The following is a 25,023-nucleotide window of genomic DNA, read 5'->3' on the forward strand; positions in this document are numbered from 1 at the left end:
GCCTAAAAAAATTCCCAAATCATAAATGTGTCCTAAGTTGCGCATTTAGTTTCGTCTCACATGTGATGCCACTGCGAAACTCAGGTCAGGGTAATGAGGATGCCACCCCTCCGCTAATACATACACTGTCTCTTTCCTGATAAACTCAAGATTCTACGAGCATTCAACCTAAAATAGTGTGTTGTGCAAGGCATAGAAAATGGTTGCTTTAATACAAAATTTGATGTCAAAGTAACAAACTACGCCTAAAAAAGTAAAAATGGTAATAAACTCATGGGATCTTAAGTGAGAAAATTGTCATACAGTATTGCATTTCAACTTTGATTCATGAATTGTGCTTCAGAACACACTGAGAAGGCAGCTGAAAAGCATTTTGCCCCATAAAAGGACAAATTTCTGGGATTCTATGATGAATAAACATTGACATACCTGTTGCAGCTAATATTTTAATGTAATAATTCAACTTTCTTCATATTGTGTGTTGATATCAAAATATTTTGATTTTTTCTGCCTGATCCCAGTATTTTTCGTAAATTCTAGCCTGAAAAATCACTGTGCATCCAATGGGCCGGGAAATATGGTAGTTTATTTTTGCCATGTACTTGTATGATGATCTCAGGCAAATAATCTGATCTCATAACTAGGGGGTCATTGTTCTCACCACTGATTCCAAATATCCCTGATGTGCACATCAAATTCCACCTTTTCCATAAGTCTGCCGCTTTCCCAATTACCCAAAACCCCAACTTTTTGTGAAAATTCTCGACTTCTCCATATTTTCCCAATGAAATTATGACCCAATCACCATTTTTATTATCATAGTAAGGTACCATGTGTCCAAGGACAAAATATACAGGGGTAAAAAACAATTTAGAACAGTTAAATGAGAAATATATTTTGCATGATTCACTGTAATTATAAAATGACAATCACAATGCACACATTTAGAAAAAGAACTTCAACAATAAGCCAATGCAATCAGTCACAAAAGCTCCCAAGGATTCTATAATCAAGATTTGTAGACATTCAATGGAACAAAATTAGAATTTTACCTTCATAGAAATATGCTTGAGAAAGTCATGGTACAAAATAAGAAAGGTCAATGGCATATATAAATAAAAAATTTCCACGTAGTAACAATAGAATTTTCTTTTGCTCCCATCATAAAAAATGGATATGATTAAAATCTGAAGCTAATATTTTTTTCTGGTCAAAACAATTGAGATTAGGTCACAGTTTGATTTTACAGTATCTCAAAGTGAAAAATACAAAAACACTGCACATTAGTACTTGATTATAATGTTACCATATACAATCAAAATGGCATTCCATTAACATCTCTCTTCATATCCTCTCCTGCCAGCACAGTAATTAATTCTTCAAGATTCCACTGATGAAGTAATAAAAATGTAGTATGAAGTGACAACCTGAGACTTTCACATCATCATAGATAAAATTTTACATCTTTTCATTTGCCTTTTCTCGATTTAAGAATACAGATTTAAGTATTTTTATTTTGTGGTCCATTAAATAATCACGATATGATAAAGTTAAATGTTTATACACAAAATAATTAGTATTTCCATTGAATCCATAAAGATAGCTTAAAATTTGTGGCTGGATAGGTAAGCTACGGCATCATTATAAGCTTACACAAACCCCTAACAAGACATTTATAAGTCAGAGTACAATGCTCATTTTTTTATTTGAAGTATCATTCAATCAAATTATACTATTAATGCCTAATTATGCACACTATATCAGAAAATAGTGATTAAAAATAATCTAATTATGCTTTAAGTCCTCAAGCACAAAGCATGTAGTACAACATTGACTGAAGTTTCACAATTTATGTGACAATTTTAAACAAAATATACAATAAAGAACAAAATGCACTTATCACAATCATTAAAATTACCAACTACCCAGCTAAAAAAATAAAATTTAACAAAATATTTTTTAAATCTTTAAATTTGCCTTATAGTAAGGAACAAATGTAAGCGAAGATATTTTGAACAAGATCGTATATGATATGCTCCGACAGAACTGCATTGTACTTTGATTTATAGATTACATCCCAAAAAGAACAATTTGTGCAGCCCTGGGCACAAGGCAACAATAAAGAATCATTGTATAAATACCCATTTATTAATCTGAATAATGAACAAATATTTTGACCAAAACATTAAAGCAATAAGGTAATATATATGGAGTAACAGTTTAATAATAAAATGCATTTCAATAAATCCTGACTTCATGCAGAGACAATTTTAGTTATCAACTTCCAGATTGTTTTGCTTTCAAAATAGTATTGGCTTATCTTTGCATTGATCAATCACATATTGAGTGAACTTCTTCAGGAACTTGGGATACTCCCTTTTATAAACTGCCCGCAAGACTGATGCAGGTGCCCATCCACCAGGGTTTACTGAAAATGACCATTCGAACATAAACTTACTGCATAAAATTACAAAATATAAGATGGTGAGACTAAAAGAAAGGCATTTATTTCAACAAAACAGGCACTGCATGCATAAATGCAGCTAATGAGGCAAATTGGCACAAGTTTAAATTAGCATATAGCCTGAGAATGGCTTCATTAAATATTTATTAGCAATGCAAATAAGTGTATATCTCATAAAATGCAAATAAAAAATGAATACCACACCAAATTAAGAGTCAAATATAGTACCATTGTCAACTACATAAAGTATGCTCCTATCAGCAGTAAATTAGCTTGCTTCATTGTTAGAAGTAAGACAGGTCAGTTCACAGTCAGTACACGAATAACCCAACTGATGCTCTCACTTTGGATAGGGTATTCACTTACCCAACTGAGAATATTTTTTGGTATCAGTAACACTACTGTAACTCCATGACTTGACTTGGTTTCTCCCACATAAGATTACCTTGGTTAACTAACCACTGATTACTTGGAATTTGGTTTACCAAGATGATTCTGTTTAGGAGGGAAACTTAAGTCATTGAGTCATTTTTGATGCACCACTGGCAGTAAATTAAGTGTGACAGTTAATCAACTCATAAAACTTTCCACAAGGTTAACAAATCAATATTCTATGACAAGAAACTTTGGTTGCCTACCCTGATCCCTGGCATGAAAAAAGTAGAGAGTGAATTTAACCAATATTTATATCTTCTATTGTTTCAGGCTTCACTTCGTGGAAGTATTTAATAGCCATTACTAAAAAAGAAAGAAAGACTTCCACAGATTTTAAAATCTGTGGAAAAGTACGAGTCTTTCTTTCTTTTTTAGTAATGAATATTTATATCACCCGAATCCACATAGGATTTTCACTCCAATACACATACACACTATTAACTCAGCCTATTCCTGTCTCTTTAGCATTGTTTATTCTCTGATCAATTAAGGAGAAAATATTTTTTTCTTAACAAGGACCAAGAAAGGCTAACTTCACTGGCATCACTGAGAGCCAAAAATTTAATGATGGCAGCATGTGCAGTCCCGTAGTAATGATATTTGAGGATGGCATCATTGATAATTTTGTAGAAAAGGAATTGAGCATTGAGTTGTTTTACAAGAAGTAAAAACATATTCAAGTTTGTTCTTTTTTTCTTTTTACAAATCAATCATGTTAGCTGATTTATTTCACCATATGCTATTATTTGGCAATAGCTCAAATTCCCTGTATAAGAATAGGTAACGAATTTTATCAAGACTATGGATTCTTAAAGTTGAAATGGGGGACTTTGGTCAGAGGTTGGATCGTTTGCTCTCTAAGTCACACTACTCCACTGCCACAAAATTGACTCCTACATCGCCTTCCTTTCTTGAAAATACAGATAGGTATTAATAACAGTCATGGTAATACTAGAGCCTCAAAGTTCTCCAACTTCCAAGGATATTTATTATTATTTATTATCCAAGGATTTATACAAGCCTTTATATTTCTATGACACTGGAGGTACACAATTACATAGAAGGTGAGAATTATGAAAGAATCCAGAGAATACCTTTATAGGAATATTCAATAAGAAATGGAAGTTACGGCTACTGCAGATGCCTCAAAGATTTTCAGCACTAGCATATTTGCTGTATTAACCATTGTTACATTCAAAAGTTTTACACCTTGATTCATGTCCATTATAAGCAGAATTTACTACTTCGTTGTTGCTTAAATTCATGTTTGATATTTTCTCTTGTGTTGAAATGTAATGAAATAATTGACTTTGTAATTCCACACACTTTATTTAAAAAACACGACCCAGGTTTCGACGTTGAACGTCATCATCAGGTGATGATGATGTTCAATGTCAAAACCTGGGTCGTGTTTTTTAAATAAAGTGTGTCGAATTACAAAGTCAATTATTTCATTACATTTCAATATGTTATGCAAATTCCATAAAGTTACGCCTGAGACAACAAATTATTTTTCTCTTGTGCTTTGTGCTAATGCTACTGAAGGCAAATTAGCACAGCCTTTGAGGCAAATGCTAAGTAAAACCTACAATTTAAGATACAGAGAACAGTTACTTACCAACAGAGCAATATGTGATTTTGCATGTGATATTATCTCTAGTTATCTCAGCACCATCTTTAGGTGGGTCAATGAATGTTTGGCACACTAAACACACAGTAAGGAAAACTCTGACACATTTTCCTGAATTAGCCTGTAAATTGACAAGACATTTCAGAATTAATTGTGATGAGAGGGCTGTAAAAGATGCTGTAATTACAAACTATTTCAAAAAGTTCAGCATAATTGCATAAAGGAGACACATGCTACATGTAATCCATTCCAAATAACATTAAATATGCAAAAAAAAAAATAATAGGCAATAAATATCCACAGGCACTAGATTGAGGACAATGCAAAAATGATAGCGATCGGACCATCTTCACACATCTTAAATGCATTAGATTAGGGAAAGTAGGCTGTCACACTGAATAAAAACATTATCACAGTTATTTCAAGCTTTGAGATCATACACCACAGCACTCCCAGTATTCATACTTTCATTATGAAATGCCATTGTTTTAAGCAAATTATTTTGTCAATATTAGCAACTAGCTAGCAAACTCCACGCTAAGTTTACAGTTTATGAAAATTAAGATTTTGGTCTCCACTTTCAAAACCGTCTCTTTTAAATGTATACATTGCTCATTCACCATAATTTGGAGAAATACAAAGGTATAGCCTCAGATACTATAGTATTTTGAAATCAATGAATCTCCTTTCTTGTTCATCCTAATGGATGCATCCAGAGATTCACAGTTTTGGAAGATTGGAGATTCAATTTGAGGAAAGAGAGGGTGAAGTAAAGAGATTTGATTTGATTCACAGGTAACCAATAGCACTGGATTCACGTAAGGCTTGCCCTTGGGCAGTTTCCTCCTTCTTGGACTTATGACGAATACATATTGTCTCTATGGGTGATATGATACCAAGTGTAGCTGTGTTCTCACCCCTGATTTTTATTTGAAAATCTTCCACAGTAAAAGTCTTCCACATAAATGAGCATGGGTCAATCAAAATTATTCTCTCACCTTGCATAGACAGGTCTGATAAAAAAAAAAAGAATTGGCTCTTACTGGAAATGACTTACTAACACTTCTATGGAAATTACTCATATAAGTGAAGAGGAGCTTGACAGAAAAAATGGTTGTATTAGATTCATAGTCATATGAACTGGCATTGTTTAATATTTATAAATATGATAGCTCATATACCTTTGAAAATGAAACGCCTATTTTATAATATTTCTTCCATATCATTCTAGTAATGGCATTTGTTATTTTCAATGTGTGCCCCTGATCCACATCTCTACTCGGCTAATAAATTTCCTGAGTCTGAAGCTGGGGGAAAGTCATATACGGACTGCACAGAAAACCAAATATATAATGAGTGAGTTTTGAGAGGATAAAGGATCTATCATAAACCCATGGACAACTTGATTACCCCCCTTTCAACATGCACCACAGGGTTATGTATTGAATATAAAAAAACAAAAGCGCAGAAGTTCTACCAAAAAAGCTTTCAAATGTTAATTTTTTTCTCCCATTACATCAATTGAAATAAATGTTTTTAATATTTCTGATTAACTTGCTACTGATGGGCATTTGGTTTGAAGCCAAACAATCTAATGCTAAATCTTGGTTTAAGTGCTAATTCAAATTTTACTATGCTTCCCATGCCATAATTTACTCAATTTTTCATACATGCCCTTTGCTTTATACCCTTTGCATTAGGAAAAAAATTCTAAATTACTTTCATTAAAGCTGGCCAAAGCAAATAATTTGATGCTGCATTCTTTTATTAAGAAACACAACATTTTTTTTGACTATTTTGGTACAAGTGGCATCAGAAAATTTAACTATTATAAATATTATTTGCTAATTATACTTGCTGATATCATTTCTCGTCATGGGCACGTAAGTAGCATTACAAAGGGAAATTGCCTCCATAAACCATTAATTACACTTTATAGTAGTTTGAACTGGAATATTTTGAAAGAAAATACTCCAGTTCAAGCTACTTTGAAAATATCTTATGAAAGCAAATCTGCTAATTACTATTTAATAGATAGCTACCTATTTTATTGAAATAATATACATCAAGCAAATTACTATTTCATGCATAGCGATAAAACCTATTTTACTCAATCTTACTGGAAAATCTGGGTGCTCAGTTGAGTGGTTGCAAACAATCCAAATGTCATGACCATCAGCATCATTAACATCAGGCACCTTTCTCATGTGAGACCAAAAGAGAGCATCTCTTTGGGATGCTGGCCACACTCTTTTGAAGACTTGGAGAAACACTAGGGTGTCCTCTGAGATCGTTTCCAAAACTGTCATTTGCTCCAGGGTAGCTGATAAATAAAAAAGACAAATTATTTTTTTATACAATTAATTTGACAGAATGTAGTAAATATACTTATTTTGGTTTTCAATCTATACACTTGTCATCCTATTGCTCCAATTTTAATGGCAAATATGGCAAGTAATTACCCTCCAAATGCCTACAAACCAGAATAATTTTTTTAATTATGCTCCTATCAAGTTTTTAACACTAGTATATCTTGTGAGAATTTCAGAGCAAAACCGTGAAAGTTCCCATTAAATTTACTGCCATGGCATTACCTACATCCTTTGAATTTCTCATCTGAATCCACGGCAGTAAAATGGAGTGAGCTGAGATTGGTCCGTCCACAGATAGAAATTGAGCTATTCCAAGAGTGAACCATCTAATAGAAACAGGTAAGTCACACATCTTGTGATTTCACATGACTCCATGGTGTGACCACTGTTACACTTCTATGGAAACAGTATTGCAATCACTACATCATATCCTTATGTAATGGACAAATTTTTCCATTTAAATTCCAAGTTCTTGCAAGAGTGAAAATAGCTTTCCCTAATAAATTTTAAAATCGACTTTTAAAGTCAATCCGGGGCAATTAATTGAAAATTAAATATATGATGTACTGAATTTTACATATACTTGGTTAAAACATGTGGCAGTAACTTACATGAGCTTAATGCACATATCTACTTTCATAAACTTCATTACTCTCTCTCTTTATTTTTCATGCCCTCGCAGGGCATGATATAATATTACATATTAAGGTAAAATGTTTCTTGGAAATTCTGTCAATGTTGATTTTCTCCAACTTAATTTTTTTTAACAACTACCAGCTAAGTATATATTCAAGCACTACATTTTTTCATGAGGTGGGACTGGTTTCTCCATAATTGGCATATTGTGAAAACATTCTGAAGCTATTTTTATACTTGTGTAAGTGCTTCAAAATATTGCCCATCAATTCCTTGGTCGCAATGGCTGCCTCAGGTAATGTTTCCTCCATCTTCTCATTAATCCCATTAGGAAGGGGAAAAAAGGCACTATTTTGAAGAGGAGAAGGTATAAGGAGGGGAAGAGAATTTAGGGGAGAGATGAGGGATTTAGCCTCAAGTAAATGCAATGGAGAATGCCAATTAAGCTGTAACACATGGTACAGCCAAGTGGTTCTACTGTGGACAGGTACCACTATGTCAAACCATAAATAGCTGGCAGGCACTGCTCAAGGATTTCTTCTTGGCAAAAAGTTGTCATTGTTTTACTATTTTGCTGCACATAAATATGAATTCTTTAGTTATGTGAAGGCACAAATTTTAATATAGCTTTATTTAAAATAGTAGATAAAGCAAATTATAGTAAAACATATTTCTTTTAAATTAACCACACACATCCTACTTCATGGCAATGTAACAGGGGCAGAATCTGAAGGAAACCCACCAATAAATATGGCTAGGATCCTTCAACATTATTTTGACTTGTATTCTAAGACCTCTTTATCGATTATTCACTTTCAAAACCTCTTACCCCTCTAAATCCACCAGAATTTTTATGCATTTGTTAAAATGTCAATTAGCCAATAAATACATAATTCAGAATGAAATTCAGAGGAAATTTATGCAGAACTTATTTATTTATTTATTCATTGCTCCCCCTTAATATGCAATTCATTTGCAAAAAATACTTTCCCAATTCATTATTGAACCCGACAACGATTCAGGGAAAGACAGCACAGATTCAGGGAAAGATGGCAAAGAGAATGGTCTAAAACATAACCAGAGTCACAAACATAAATACTACATACTTTTCTATGAATACATACTTAATTTTAGGCTTCATGATTGAAGAGTTGATTGGTGAAAATAAACAATATGCACAATGTGCTTCATGAACTAAAGTGAAACAGGAAAAACTTAAATATTTGATAAATAATAAACTCAATTCCTTACTTCAAGCTTATAAGGAAAGAGACAATTAACTTATTACTTATAGAGTTAAGGATGAAAAGAATACAACTACTATGAGATTAAAAATTGATATTATAAATGGATAGTATCAATTACAACATACAAATAATAAAAACTAGGAATTTGAAATTTGTTGAGAAATAGAATTCTGAGTTGAGATCCTAGATTCAATGCAAAAAGGGATTCAAATTCAACCAATCCCCAAATGAAGCCTGATTCTTTTGTTTATCACAAACATTTATTGTTGGCATTATGTTAAGCAATCAGAGGTTAAGGATTATTTAAGTAACTGTTAATAATAAGATTTAGTCTCAATAAAATTACTCATTACTACATTAGATATACTCAAATACTTCCAACCATACTTACTCTCCCATTCATGACGAACATCTGGACAAAAAAAGTAATGGCACATCTCATGTCCAGTCACGCCTTTAACAGTGTGAACTGCTTTTAATGGGTCAATCACCATTCCATTGACCTCCTCTTCTCTTCGGTACATTCGCATTTCCCCATCTTCTGCAAATAATTCCCAAACTCCTTCACCAACTTCCAGCCGAGCATAGTGCAACTGTTCTGTAGATACAAGATTGATCTAAAGGAGAAAAAAAAACAAAACTCAATCAACACCGTGAAAAATATCAATAGAAATTATATTATAAATAATATATTTTATAAAAATATTTTAGATATGCTAAATTTATCATCATGTAAGCATTTTTTTTCTTTCAGCTAAGTAACAGCTTATCGTTGGGCTAAATTAATTGTGCATTCATTAAAAAAAGGTAGAAAGCTTCAGCCATATTAGTTGCATTTTAGAAATAGATAAAACAATTATGACCACCAATTTTTCAGGCACAAGAGTGAGACTTCTTAAAATGGATGGTTATTTTATAGTATGTGTAATTATTAAATTAAATAAGGTTTGCACAGAAAACAACACAATTAGTAACCCTCTTGCTATTATGATATCTTTTAAGGATATTAAAAAGTGGATGCTTATATATTTCAGCGTGCTACTTCCAACTACATAATACCCTGCATTAGTAAACAAAACACTTAACCCACTGTTTAAAATGCATACTTCACCATTTAAGGACATCAAGGACATGAATTAAGAGATATGTAGTGGGTAATACACCATATGTATGGCCAATTACAAGTGTGTATATTTTGAGTAATGATACTTTTTTTATCCCTCAGTTGACCATGCAATACATTAAAACTGAGTTGTTCACGATAGATCTCCCTTCTGATGGATTCCCTAACTCCTCATCTCAATTAATAATACATTAAACATAACAGTTTCAGGTTTAACTTTGTGGAATTCCTTCATTATGAGGGTAAAAAAGAAACTTCACACTTCCACAATAAAGATTTCAGATCAAGATAAAGATCATCAGGTGATGATGCATAGCATCGAAACCATGGTCATGAAATATTAAATCTTTATAGTGGAAGTGTAAAGTTTTTTTTTGCTCTCGTAATAATACTTTACTGTGAATCCACATTATACAGGTGAGTACAATGCATAGATTTAAGTCTTCATGAACAAGAAAACCCTTAATAATGAGACATATATATGAAATTGGCATAACCTCCTAAGTCTATTCATTTTATTTATCAGTACTGATTCATTTTAAGGTTGTTGACAAGCATTAAATAATCTAATATACACTTCTAAATTTTAAACAAAAGGAATAAAATGAATCTAAATAAATCTTGTGTAAATTGCTGAAATTTTGAATAACCTACTCATATAAGTGTTTCAAAAAAGTTGATAGGAAAAAAAAATCTTATAATCAAGTGAACATGGGAATTTTAGCATTATGATATCCATAAAAAAGATCCACAAAAAGGAACACCCACAGCGATGAATGAGTAAAGGGCTAATGAGCACTCAGACTTCTTACCTCTGGCCATAATTTATGAGAGCTTGCACGTGAAAAAGAGTTTGTATTCTGATGCTTCACTTTCAGCCTCTCTCTGAACTCGGCTTCCTCTTCAATTTTATCCAGTGCACTTTCCACAGCATCATAGAATTCTTCATCATTGAGGGCACTATGAGGACCTTCCTGAAATATTTTTGAAATCCATTTGAATACACTGCTAAACATACAAACTTTTCAATCACACAATGCAGAGGACATCAACAATGACATCTACCTCAGAAATGTAGAGATTTAAGGCAACCATAGGACCTTGGCCAATTGCTCATCAATGTACGATTGAAATTCAGTTAATCAGGACAATCCTTAAACATTTCCACATCACAAATATGAGGTAGTATGACTTTTATGCACCACACATTCAAATTCTATTTACATGGATATACAAGGCCTGTTCCAAAAGTAGTAAGACATTTTTCCCTGGATAGGCTGATGGACAGGCAGCAGTTTCTCTGTACAGGTTCGAGGGAGGGGTGTCTCAGGAAAGACTGGAGGCCTGTGGCAGGCTCCCAGCCCTTGTGGAGTGTGGGTCGATTGTTTGAGAAACCTCAATCACATGACCTCAGTCATGAACTGGTTATTGGAACATCGCTACGCCATCAAATTTTGCGAGAAACTGGGCAAAACCAGAAGAGAGTCTCATGACATGCTCAAGGCAGATTAAGGTGATAATGCCTTTTTTGCAGATTTTTGACTAGCACAAGTTGTTCCATGGGTGGAGTAGATGCTAAAGACGCCATACCTTCCGGATGCCCTTTGACCTCAAAAAGTGACAAAAATCTTGCAAGGGTGAAGGCTTTGTCGGACAGAAATTACAGATTGAGTGTTTGCGAGGTTTCTGATGAATTTGGCATCCCTACAGTGATGCGCATCGACTTGTGACTAAAAAAAAAATATGAGAAAGTTGTGTGCAAAGTTGGTGCTGTGAGTGCTCTTGGACGAACAAAAGGAAACTCGCATGCAGATTGGTGGAGAGCTTCTAGACCATGGGAGAGAGGATCCAAATTTTTTAGACTGTGCCCTTCCAGACTTCTTCCTCTTCCCCTGCCTCAAATCCATGCTGAAAGGACATCACCACAGCTCGGTGGAAATGTTACAACAGGCTATGACAAGGGAGCTTAGCAGCATTCCGGGCACCACCTTCCAGAATGCGTACAAGGCATAGAAAACCCACGGACAGCGGCGTGTGGATGCACAAGGGTGCTACTTTGAAGACTTTTGAGTGAATACATCAAATCTGGCAATAATATTTTTTAATCCACTCAGTCCTACTACTTAAGGGACAGATCTTGCAATTAGGCTCAAATTATGAACAGAATTCCCCTAAACTTAAGAAGAGATTCAGGTATTTTTTTCATGACATTTTAAAGAAATATAGTCACTCATAGATCACCTATTTTTCTATTTAAATTTATTGTGACCACTGGAAGGCAATGAGCAATGCATACATTTTTTGGCAAACAAAAGTGTGGTCAAAATTTTTTTTCTGTGTTTCCTCTTTTATGCTGTGGGGAAATAAGAATTTGGAAAGAGCATTCAGCATCTAATTGTTGATTATCAAATGCTTTCCACAAGAGTGTGGACTCAATTGCATGTAGTGTGTCACCTGTACATGCAAATTTGAACATAACTTATCATTTACCTCAAAATCAGGACCTCCATGGGCAAGGGACCTCCTGGCATGAGATTCCTGTTGCCTCTGTTGAATAACCTGTGCTGTGTGTTGCCGTGTCAGTCGATACAGTTCTTCAGCTTTCTTCCTCCTTTCCACCTCTCTCTCCAGTCTCCTCCTCCAACCTTCCTCCCTCTTCTCCATTATTTCCAGACAGTGAGAGAGTGTGGTTAAAACTCCAGCTGTGGTGGCATGGAACGTCAGAGCTATTCCTTTGAAGTCTAATGAACGTGTAGCAAGCTGATTACGAGATGAATCACTTGAGGGTGCTTTAGCTGATTCTCCTATTAGTAAATGTTCAGTTAGCATAAGATTTATGTAAATACGTTGAAACATACCATTAAACTATTCTGAAAAAGTCATAAACTTAAGCCATAAACGGGCTTAAGGATCAAGTTACATAGAAAAATGAGGGAGATGTCATGACAATTACTAAACTCAGTCATTTGTAGATGTGCACAAATAGCAGGAATTTCACAATGTAAAAATCATTTATATCAACCGAGATTTGAACCCCAATCCTTTGAGATCTGCATCTCTCTCCTCAGACTGCAAATGATATAGGTTAAAATCTCGTTCAAGGTGAATGATTTTAACACTGTGAAATTCATGCATTTTTAGTTATATTTGGCTATTTCAATGCCCAGTAATTCCTTCTACTCCAGTTCAACGAAAAATTTTATTCAATTTCATTATTTTTCATTACCTTTAATTTTTACTGGGTTCTACATTTCCCTCAAAAATGATTTATTCACAGAAAATGCAAAAATTAATATATTCACCATTCTTAAAACATGTATTCACCCAGGTCTTCTATTTTTATAACAAAGAAGAATAATACACAAGCCATTCACTTAGGACAGAAAAGTGGAGTGTAATAAATACATCAAGATACAGTAAACTTGGTGGTCAGTAGAAAATCTCTATCACATTCCTGCCATTTACTACCACCAAGTATCCCCAATCAATTCCCCCATATTTATATTATTACTAGAAAACACATGACGATGATATACCTCATCCCCTTGACTTCCTAGGTCTTCGATTCCTCCCATCACAGCAGAACTATGTCCCCCTTCCAAATTACTCATCAAAGTACAATATCACTACATATAAGGTACACATTTTGTCCTTTTCTGACTACTTACTCCCTAAATAATCGTTTTTCACCAATCATTAACCACATCCAATATGCATATATCCATCTGAACCTTTAACCCTAGCTTTTTCGAAAAGGTTTCATGACCTGACTGGCAAAGAGCAATTTTTGTCGGTTCTAGCCCGGGCATGTGCATTGATAACAACTTACACTAAAACATAATGCCACAAATTGCCATACGTGTATGAGGAAGGGGATTTTAGAAACCATCAAATAGAAGATGAGTATATATCTGCATTAAGATGTTATTGTTTCATTTTTTTACATGAATATGAAACGTGAAAAGAAAAACAAATCTAAATATCTTGTTTTTTAAACAATGCCTATTGAAATGTGGTTCTAAATAGGGTCACAAATAAAAAAAGAGAATCGACAAAGGACCTACAGCTGTTTCTGAAAAGGACAGATGAGAAGACTGAAGATAAACCAGCTGCATTAGCCACCATCCCATGCCTCATAAACATAGTAAAATACTATAAAAACAAATCAAATGTATTCTTTTTAAAGTTTTTAATAGTTTACCTGTGGCTACTATGGTCACAAGAGTGAACAAAACTCTGAAAATTGAAGAGAGCTGCAAAATAGGCATCATAATCTTTTCGCAGTATGTATTATGGGAAGTGACAGACAGCCGAGGTGATTTGTGCAATGTGGGATAAATGGGTAATATGTTACAGCTAGGACTTTCAAGGAGTAAGGGGAAGAGTTAAGAGAAGCCCAGGGTCAGCATTGAACAGCCAACTCTAAAAAAAGGATACCAAGGCATCCACAATCTATAACCCCATGCAATGCATGGCATACTCCTCCTAATGTGCTCTCTTCATTTCAAAGTTGAGACTGTGACATCGCTGAAAAATTCTCCAACTGCTAAGATTCAAACTCAAGCCTTAAGGTGGGAAGCCAATACACTAGCAACTGCGCCAATCTAATCCCCTCATTCCTTTTTTCACAATCAAAGTAATTAAGTTATGCCTTTCACTGTTTTCTTTAGGAGAGCAACATCAGCAGAATAAAAATTTCTTTCAAAATGAATTTCAATGAAATCATTATTTTTAAAATTCCAGAAGGCTACATTTTTTTAAATCCTGGAGTCTACAAATAAATATAAATTTTTAAATTAAGATTAAACAACTGAAAATTATTGCATTTGAAAATATTTTCATGCAATAAAATACTGATAAAATTCTTGAAAAAAAAAGAAGAAAGTCACCTTCAGGAAATTAATATTAACATTCAGTGTCATTGGCAATGGTAAATTGCCTGGGTATATATGCCTTAATGACCCCAAGTTGAATTCAAACTTGTGGAACGGAAAACCTTGGCAGTGTGTGGCCCTGTTTACGTTACCACAGAGCTAAGGATTTTACAGAATCTAAAATCTTCATGCATGCACTTAACACAAACCACTTAATTACTCATGTAATTTGTATTTAAATAGTTTTTAAACAGAGAAAACCTTGCAACGCATCCAAATAGTGTGGAAAAATCCATGCTTACCTTTCAGTGACAGTAAATGGAAATCTGTTTGTGCGCTCAAAAATGTGTTATTACTGTAGATAAACTGTAGATAATTATAAAATTATTATAACTGTAGATAAAACTTGGATTCATCACTACTCTCCGGAGATGAAAGAACAGCCAAAACAGAAAACGAAGAACCAGCTTCAAAAAGTCAAAGACGGTTCCATCAGCTGGGAAGGTGTTGGTGACTGGTTTTTGGGATAGTCACAGAATTGTGTTCACTGATTATCTTCAAAAAGGTAAAACAATAACAGGAGAGTATTACACATCATTACTTGACAAGCTGAAGGCAACAATTGCAAAAAATTACCGCATTTGAGGAAGAAAGTGCTTTTCCCTCTGGACAACGCACCTACCCACACTTCGGTGGTCGCCATGGCTAAAATTCACAAATTTCACTTCCACCGGATTGACCACCTACTGCTTCCACCAGATCTGCCCCCAGCGACTTTTTCCCATTTCCCAACTTAAAGTTTTGCTTGGAGAACGGAGATCATCAGCGGAAAAGGAGGTTATCGCATAAGTAAACATTTATTGTGACGTGTGAGGTGAGATTGAGGTCAACTACTATTTGAAAGGGTTGAAGTTAAGAGCATCACTGGAAAAAGTGTACAGACTTAAAAGAAGACTATATTGAAAAATAAAAATATATATGAAAAAATGTCTCGTTTATTCGATAGGTCAAATAATTTTTAGACTACCCTCGTATATATAGCACAATTACCTCAATGAAGACAGCCATGATTATTACTTCCCATATCTCAGTCTTTACTATTCTTGTATTTATATCTTTACCCAAGAACTTCGTCATCGAATCCCTAATCATTGCATGAAATATTTTTATTTAACATAATTATTGAATGATGATAGCAGGTAGTGTTCAGCTGTGGTAGATTCTATTTTTTCAGATTTGAAATAGACTTTTCTAGGTCCAAAAAACAAGAAATAGAGGGCAAAAAACAATTTTGCACAATAAAAGATTCCTCTCATTATCGAAAAACAATAATCTAGTGTTCCCTCATTCCTTCCCCTTATCTTAATATTTATGATAGCACTGTTACATGTGGAAAACGAATTTCAAAAAACATCCTCCTCTGTCCCTTAGGACAACCAAATATTTATGCCAAATAACAGGTGATGTCATTTCTACAGAAGAGAGAAATAATGAATGAAGATACGAAATTTAAACTGGCTGGATGATCAGAATCCATAAAACGTGAGAGCAGAAAATAAATTTTGGATGGCCCCAACCACTATTATGTTTCCAGTTAACTTTTTCTTGTAAGCTTATATTATTTCCCTCTTCAGCTCCTCTTACTCACTGCCTGCTGGAATGGAATTAAAAATTCTCATTAGTTCCTTTGTCTTCCCTGCTTGCCTCTCATTAATTCCCTTCTCCTGGCAAATGCTTTTTCGGCCAACACAAATCCTCTTAACGCCTCAACTACTATGTCTATGTTCTTCAAAAATACAACTCAAATATGTGCATCACTTTGCCTGCTTAAGTTTAATTCCTTCTACTTTAATGTTTAACTTAGCCATCCTTTTCTTCAGGATCACATTATCATAATATGAGATCTTAAAACTCTGGTTTTTTTGTGGCTATTCTTCATACCATACTTCATGATTACATCCCATAAAGTGCTCAACCATAAGCAATCCTTTGAATCTTGAGTGAGAACTTGATCCCAAGATCATCAGCAAACCTATACAAATTAATCATTTCACTACCCACTTTTATTCCCCACTCAAACTATTTCCGTTCTACCCTAAACTTTTCCTCAACAAATACACTTAAAAAACAATGGGCATAATGGAAAACCCTTACCCTGTTCATCACTGCACACCCTGATTCTCTCTTGCTACCCTTACCTGTGCCATCTGATCTTACCTGTGCTAAGGGATTACAGAAGCTAGTGCAGCTTTACAATAAGTACTTAGAAGTGAAAGGCCATTATACAGAAAAATGAAGGTTTGTAAGAAACAAAATATCATTAAAAACTTTTCCTAATTAGTATATTTTTTCGACCAAATGGCCCTTAATTTTCAAATATGCCCAGTATAAGGACTGAATAGCATGTATTATCACCTGTCAATGATGCTTAGCATCGAAATAATGGTTGTACTTCAATAAATACGATTCTGTGGAATTGTTGTTCGTCTTACCAAGTATCAATTATTTAATTAAGCTTCTCCGATTTTCTTTCCTTTTTACTCCCACTAATGGTTCAACATTCCACAACCATTCTCCCATTTAATGATAATTACGCTTCAAATCTGCATATAATGCCAAAAAATATAAATAAGTCAAACAAGCTACTCTTAAAATTCTTGCCTACGGATGGTATGTTCTGAGGACTTGCAGTTCCTCCTGGTATTTTCTATGACTGTTCATGCCTTTGATTATGCTTAAACCAGTTATTATTACCAAATTCTTTCTATCAAAAAACTCTATTGCACACCCTTCACGTTCATTCTAAATTCTCAAACCATACTTTCCAACCTTCACCAACTACCATTCCTAATCCTCCATAGCTGTTAGCTGATTCCTTCCTGGGATGTTCCCAATTAATTCTTCTAATTAATCATACAAATGCTAATTCTTCTTCTTGGTGACTATTTGTTGACAAGTACACATGGGTCACCACTTGAATTGTTAAATCTGCTCATATTTCGACCAATAAAATTTTATCACTCACTCACTCCATATTCACTGCCCTTCTTGCTAGTATTCTATTCCGTACAATGGCTTCATGTTCTCGTTCCTACTTACCCTCCCCCCATACATAAATTTGCAACTATCACTCCAGACTGAATTTGGAATGCCCAGCCATCTCACCTCTTGCATATACACACTTCTTACTCTATTGCCCTCTTGATGTTTTCTAACTTCTGTCCCTTATATCATCCTACCAATGCATACCCCTATTACAATAGTTGCATCCCTCTAATGAGTTATCTTCTCCACTCCTGTCAGCTAAGTGGAGCAAAATTTTCCTTCGATAATGACCTCCCCTTTCTAGCAGCTAAGTAAAACACTTGCCTCAGTGCATTGGGTCCTGTATTTTTCACATTTTCACATTATCTTCCATCAAAATTTCATAGGAGAAATAATTGAGGTAGTTTCCCATTGCCTTTCTCAATTTTGTCTTTAATATGGCAATATCATTTTAACTAGCCACCTCACTGAGAACAGATGCCTTTGTGGCCATCTCATTTTGGAATAAACATTGTGAGAATTAACTTTCGTCTAAAACCTAACCTTTGACCAATTTGGTATGGGCGATCCTACTAGGAACAATTACTATTGGGCCCGCACTAGAGTTCAATGAGTTATCAGCATAAACAAGTCTTATTCCATGATTTTTAAAGGAAAATAGCCAGAAATTTGTTATTACTTTACTATTATAGCAATTTAATTTCATGAGAATAATGACTTCTCGTTCATTTTTCATACCAACTACATTGTTGTTATCAACTTGGATCTAGTTACCCTAGATATAAATCAGCAGTTCTAAACATGAAGTCACCAAGCATTAACTTCTCCTCATACAGCTGTAAAAATAATCATATTTTCATTTTCCATTCTTGACTAAATACTTAACATTAATGCATAAATATTTACAAATCCCCATAATGACAGTAATCATGAATGATTAAAAAATTAAAACAAAATTGTAATAGGTATTATTAAAAATTCAATTAATGTTCTCTGGCTTCAATACAATGTCTTAAACATTACAATGGATGAATAAATTTACACATAAAAGGGAATCAAAGGATTTCACCATTCCTTTGAGCTAAATTAGCAAAAAAACAGATTGCTCCCTAGATTCTTGTAAAATAAGCTGTTAATTTAGGATGACTTTGAGGGGAGTGTTTTGTGCCTTGAATCTTCATAAAATAGAAAAATTTATAAATGTGAAAAGATCAAGAATTTTGACTTTAAGTGAAACGATTTCAAATGGATGCATGGTGAGTTAGCTCTGGAAAACTTAATTTATCAGATTATAAAAAACTAAATTATTTAATATGCAGGTACCTGATGCCGAATCCTCACTTGCCAAGCGTCCATACTTGGTGGAGCATTCTCCATTTAATTGAATATTCTCCTTATCTGAAAAAAAACAAAAAACATCGACTTCACTGGTCAACACTGCTGGTAATGGTAATACTGTAAATATGATGCTAGTAGAATTTATTACTTCGAACCATAATATTCACGTTCAATTGCCTCATACTCAATGTTTCCAATTCATTCCAAACTTAAAGAGAAAAATCACAAGCTTAAAGACTTGAATTTACTCACCAGTTTTCTGTTTCGAGGCACATTTTGACGAAGAAGCTTCAGCACAAGCATCGAAATAACTCTGGAGAGACTCAATCTGTTGGCAAAGGATACCTCGAAATGTTTCCATTTCCGCCAGCTTTTCCTTTAGACCTAAAGTAACACGAAGGATTTATCTTAATTCGTGCTTTATAAAAAGTGCGAAAACTAGAAAACGAAAAGATAAAAAGAAAAATTACCCCTTCCTCGTTTAAAGCTTGACGATGAGGCAGTTGACAGGGTGTTAGAAGTGAGTGATATGGCACTTCCATGGCGCTTTAGACTGTTTTCACTACCATAACCAGATTCCGCCTAAAGTAACAAGAGTTAAAAATTGATTCAATAGAGCCATAGAAAAAATCGGACATGATTGTATAACGATTGCACATACTTTATATGTTTCAAGTACATCCACCCATTGTTGTTTTTCTTCTGGACTTTCGGCCCGCAGATACCATACACAGTCATTAACTGACACATCAAATCTGCATTCGTCGAATTCATGGGGCTACGGCGGGAAATAAAATCATTGTAAATACAAAAGTATGGGTAACAGTAGCACAGCTATACAAAAACAATTTATGCCATTTATGTAAAGGCAATTTTCTATTCATCTTCCATGAAAAACTATGCTTTGATAAAAACGAACCTTAATTGTCGCTTTGAACAAGCTTATAGCCCCGCGACAGCCAAAACCGGTATCCTGTTCCGATTTATAATATGAAAGAGTGCCATCTTTCATAACTATATAACGACTCTGCCAACCATGGATATAGTTCGTCCACTTGCTTAAAACACCCCTTTTTTCAGGAGCTTGATAACCGTTGTCACTATCATCTTCTTCGTCACTGCATGTCACACTATGATCGTCTGACATCTTGCTCTCAGATATAGATGGAAGTAATTGAACGCATATCAATAAGTGCCAGCTACTAATTATATGGATTCCTAATCACTATCAAAGGTTACAGTAAGAGTTCAACTTGACACTTATACAAAAACATTAGCAGCCATTTTTACTTTGATCACGTTTACCATCTCAGTTTACAGAAATAAACATATGAGAAACGAAATAGCCCAACCCGAAATGTCATGTGATGTAATGGCCGGAAGTCGTAGAAAAAGAAATAGTAGAATTCTGTTGTACCCTCGACTGTTATCATGGATTGTAAATAATGTCTGCAGATTGCACTCCATGACTTGATATACGGAAGATATATCGAACGCCTTTTTTATCACGTTTCAGTTTCCATTGTCACTGATACATCCATCTGAAAGGTGGCAAGGTATTAAGAGATAAATTCAAAACTATCAGACATGTACTAGCCATAAACATTCAAAAATGTACATATTTTACTATATTGTGGGGAAAATAAATCGAACCTGTCAGAAATTTTTCTTACTCTTAATTGCGTTAGCCTGGTCCCATGGCCCTATTGCTGGCAGCAATAGGGCCCAGCATTCGATGGGAAACGGTATTTAAGCTTAGTTCCTCATCATTTCAGTGGAACGCGAAACGCCTAAGTTAAACGATTCTCTAGGGTAGAATGTCCTAAAAATTCCAATTGCACCTATTCATTGGCTATTCTTCGTAAATATAATATAGAATCTTGTCTCATCTGAATGCGATATATGTACTAATAAGAAAATTAAGAATATTTGGCTTGAGATAACTTAAAACCGTATTTGGTATATTTGTTGCGTGAATTCCTGCCATCAGAAACAAGGAATGAACAGAATCTTCTCAATGGAACGATATTCTTCAATGTGCACTGGAACTTTCCCATGAGGTGTCACATTCAAAGTACCCAGAAATGAAATGCGAGCAGTCTCTAAACCTACCATGTCCTAAAATGTCTCATATTCAATATTTTTATATTTATTTACAATGTGTGGATGGTACCCAATGAAATTTTCAATATATCTGCTAGTGCTCAGAATATTACTCAACAATCCTCCCAAACAATCACGCATCAGTATTCAATTTACATTAGAGCAGTACTGGTACTGCAAGCCTGCCTTCCTTTGAACATGATTTTCTCCTCTATTTAAACAATCTTCTAGCCTTTGGACTCTCCAAAAGTCTCCTATTGCATTACATAGGGCTCAGTTAACAATTTTTCCAGACAACAGCAGCATTCCAATGCAGCACTTGCTGCATCTATTCTTTCTATTGGCAAACAGAGCATGTTTCAACTTACAACACAGCAGCCAAACCAATGAAACTTTTACCACATGTACACTGTGCTTTAAGCTAAAATATTATGTAAAATAATAATTTTGCACATTAAATTATGACAATAAATACCTATGATCACTCAAAATTTATTGAACACTAATATTTAGCACAATAAGCTAAAATCCAGCATAAATTGAATTTTGCAGAATAGAAAAAAACCATTGCGTATACTGTTAACGGAACATCCCTTGTAATTTAAATATTAAAACCTATCAATGAACAAGGCTTAATAAAGAGCCTTTTGAGTTTTTTATTGGATTATAATTATTGGAAATAAATAAAAAGTCCTACTATTTCATCGTCTGTAGTAAAAATATCTTTACTTGATGTAACCCAAAATTCAGTTGTTCACAATTCAGACTATATCACACATTTTCTAAGTCTCACAATAGCAAACATTGCAACATCCAAGAATCGTCATCATAATACACAATGCAATATAACATGTGTATACTATGTCCCTCCCCAGATTACAACCTTGACGTGGTGGAAGGGCTCGTGCATTCCGATGATCCCTAGAGCTGTGCTGGCGGGAGTAATAATAATTGCTCCTGGTAGGGTCACCCATGCCAGATAGGTCGAAGGTTAGGAGCTGGACGAAAGGTAGTCCACGCAGCGTCTGTTCCTCAGAGAGGCGGCTGCAATGGCGTCTGACCGCAGTGGGTCGGCCAGTAAGTGATGGTGTCACGTTAAAAACACCATTGAGGAAGGCAACGGGAAACCACCTCAATTATCATTCCCAAGATAAATATGATGGACAATATTGAGATTTTGAGTCCTGGCAACTATGGGTCTCGGCCCAATCGGCCATTTGTGCTGCCCGGCAGTGGGGGAGGCAAGGCTTCCACGGTGGTCATCCCACGAAACCCTTGCAGGGGAAAACCAGCAGGAGCAGGACATAAGACGCAGGAGAAGAAGACCAAATTAGTTAGAATAGGAACGTGGAATGTTAGGACAATGATGAGGACAGGGAAATTGGAGAATGTTAAGCAAGAGATGGAAAGGGGAAATATAGATATTTTAGGTCTATGCGAGGTGAGATGGAAGGATAGCGGGGATTACAGGAGTGATCAGTATAGAATAACATGCAGCGGCAGGGATGAGAGCCAAAGAGGGGTTGCTATGGTATTAAATGAAGAGGTAGGAAGAAGCGTAGTCAACATAGAGCAAGTAACGGATAGATTATTACTAGTAGAGATAAAAGCAGAACCGACGAACTTGGTTATTATTCAGTTATACATGCCACCGAGCAACCATAAGGAAGAAGAGGTAGATAGGATGTACAATCAGTTAGAGGACATAATCACGTGTGTTCCTGCAGGGAAACATTTGATAGTGATGGGGGATTGGAATGCGACGGTAGGTGAAGGAAGAGATGGTGATGATGTGGGGGACTACGGTTTAGGCGTGAGGAATGACCGCGGGGAGAAAGCAGTTGAGTTCTGCAGAAGACAGGGGTTAGTCATCACCAACACTTGGTTTAGACACGACAAAAACGGAGGTATACATGGAAAATGCCAGGTGACTCAAAAAGGTATCAGCTAGATTATATCCTGGTTAGACACAGGTTTAGGAACTGTGATAAATTTGCACAGCTTCCCGGGTTCAATTTAGTTGTTATGAAATGTAGTGTCGTTTCAAAAAGATAAGGCAGGGTCGGCGAGTTAGAAAATGGAATGTAGAAGCATTAAATGGTTTGAAAAGGCAGGAGTACAAACAGGCGGTAGAGGAAATCATGGAGGATGGTAAAGAGCTAAGCACTAGGGTGAATTCTTCTTGGGTCTTCCACCCGGTAAATGTCTCCATAGCTGCCGACGTTTCGATTCCCAACTCAGTCATTGTCATCAGGGCTTCTGATTGCCGAAAGATAAGAACTATCGAAGAAAAATGGGAAAGTATCAAGAAAGGGTTGTCTAAAGCCACAAAAGACACTATTGGAACTGTTAACACTAAAAGGACTAGGAAACCATGAATCACGGATGAGATGATTACAAAGATGGATGAGCGGAGAAAATGGAAGAATGTAAATACAGAGTTAGGCAAAATTAAGTACAAAGAATTGACCAATAAATTGAGGCGGGCAACAAATAAAGCAAAAGAAGCATGGTGGAAGATGCAGTGCGAGGATATGGAAAGTTTGCAGAGGAAGGGTGAAATTGGTGCACTGTACAGGAAAGTTAAATCTTTATCGGAAAGTAAGAAAGGAAGGTCGACGATAGCAGTTAGAGATAAGGCGGGTAAGAAAATAGTCGATGTAGGAAAGATCCAAAAGAGATGGAAGGAATATATAGAAGAACTGTATAGTAAAGAACTTAGACCAATAAAGTTAGACATAGAAAAGGAACAAGACGTAGAGGAAGATAGCTTAGGTCCAGACATACTCAACGATCAGATAGGAAGGGCATTAAGGGAGATGAAACTAAATAAGGCCGTGGGGGTGGATAACATTCCCGCTGAACTATTAAAATGTTTAGGAAAATTTGGGAGGAAGAGGCTATATGGGCTCATTCGTAGTATCTATTAGGAAGGAATCTGGCCGGAAGACTTGGTGAGATCAGTTTTAGTTCCTATTATGAAAAAGGTAAAGGCTACATCATGTGAGGACTACAGGACAATAGGTTTGATATCCCACGCAGCTAAAGTTGTTCTCAGGATAATAAACAAAAGGATAGAGAGTAGGGCAAATGCTTACGTAAGGGATGATCAGTTTGGGTTTAGGAAGGGGAGAGGTACGCGTGATGCCATTGCAGTAATGAGATTATTAATCGAGAGGAATATAGAACACAACCAGGAGGTATTTGCCAGTTTCGTAGATTTCGAAAAAGCGTTTGATAGAGTGAATTGGGAAAAACTAATGAGTATATTGCAGAAAATAGGAATAGATTGGAGGGAAAGGAGGCTAATCCGCAACCTGTACATGTCTCAGACTGCTCAGGTGCGGGTGGGAAACGGGGAGTCCGGATGGGCAGTGCTAGGAAGAGGTGTAAGGCAGGGTTGCCCATTATCACCGTTGCTGTTCAACCTGAATGCAGAGGAAATGATCAAAGAGGCATGGGAAGAACTCGAGGTAGGAATGAAAGTGGGCGGGGAATTCGTCAAATCAGTTAGGTTTACTGATGACCAAGCTTTAGTTTGTCAGTCAGCCAAGGGGTTGCAAGCATTGCTGAGTGAATTGGAAATTCAGTGCGACAGGTATGGGATGAAAATCAATATTAATAAAACAAAGGTTATGCGATTTTCTAGAAAGAAAAAGGCTAAGCTAAACATTAAAATAGGAGGGCAAAAACTAGACAAGGTAGAACAGTTAATGTACCTCGGCAGTGTTAGTAGTAGTAGTTTTTAGGGGAGGC

At 35.4% G+C, this 25,023-nt stretch overlaps 1 protein-coding gene across 1 annotated transcript; it reads right to left on the reverse strand.

Moving 5' to 3' along the window:
- Nucleotides 1-878: 878 nt before the first annotated feature.
- Nucleotides 879-20,480, reverse strand: cert (ceramide transfer protein). The gene is made up of 11 exons (XM_071588483.1): nucleotides 20,084-20,480; nucleotides 19,826-19,942; nucleotides 19,635-19,746; nucleotides 19,417-19,548; nucleotides 19,150-19,224; nucleotides 12,398-12,711; nucleotides 10,720-10,881; nucleotides 9,176-9,401; nucleotides 6,650-6,852; nucleotides 4,518-4,650; nucleotides 879-2,428 (listed from the first exon to the last, which is right to left on the reverse strand). The coding sequence occupies exons 1-11, from the start codon at nucleotides 20,309-20,311 to the stop codon at nucleotides 2,301-2,303; spliced, it is 1,830 nt and encodes a 609-aa protein (XP_071444584.1). The 5' UTR covers nucleotides 20,312-20,480; the 3' UTR covers nucleotides 879-2,300.
- Between the last annotated feature and the right edge of the window lie 4,543 nt (nucleotides 20,481-25,023).

Source organism: Hetaerina americana, unplaced genomic scaffold (assembly GCF_022747635.1).
Source record: "Hetaerina americana unplaced genomic scaffold, ioHetAmer1.1.p SCAF_1, whole genome shotgun sequence".
Taxonomy (NCBI): Eukaryota; Metazoa; Arthropoda; class Insecta; order Odonata; family Calopterygidae; genus Hetaerina; species Hetaerina americana.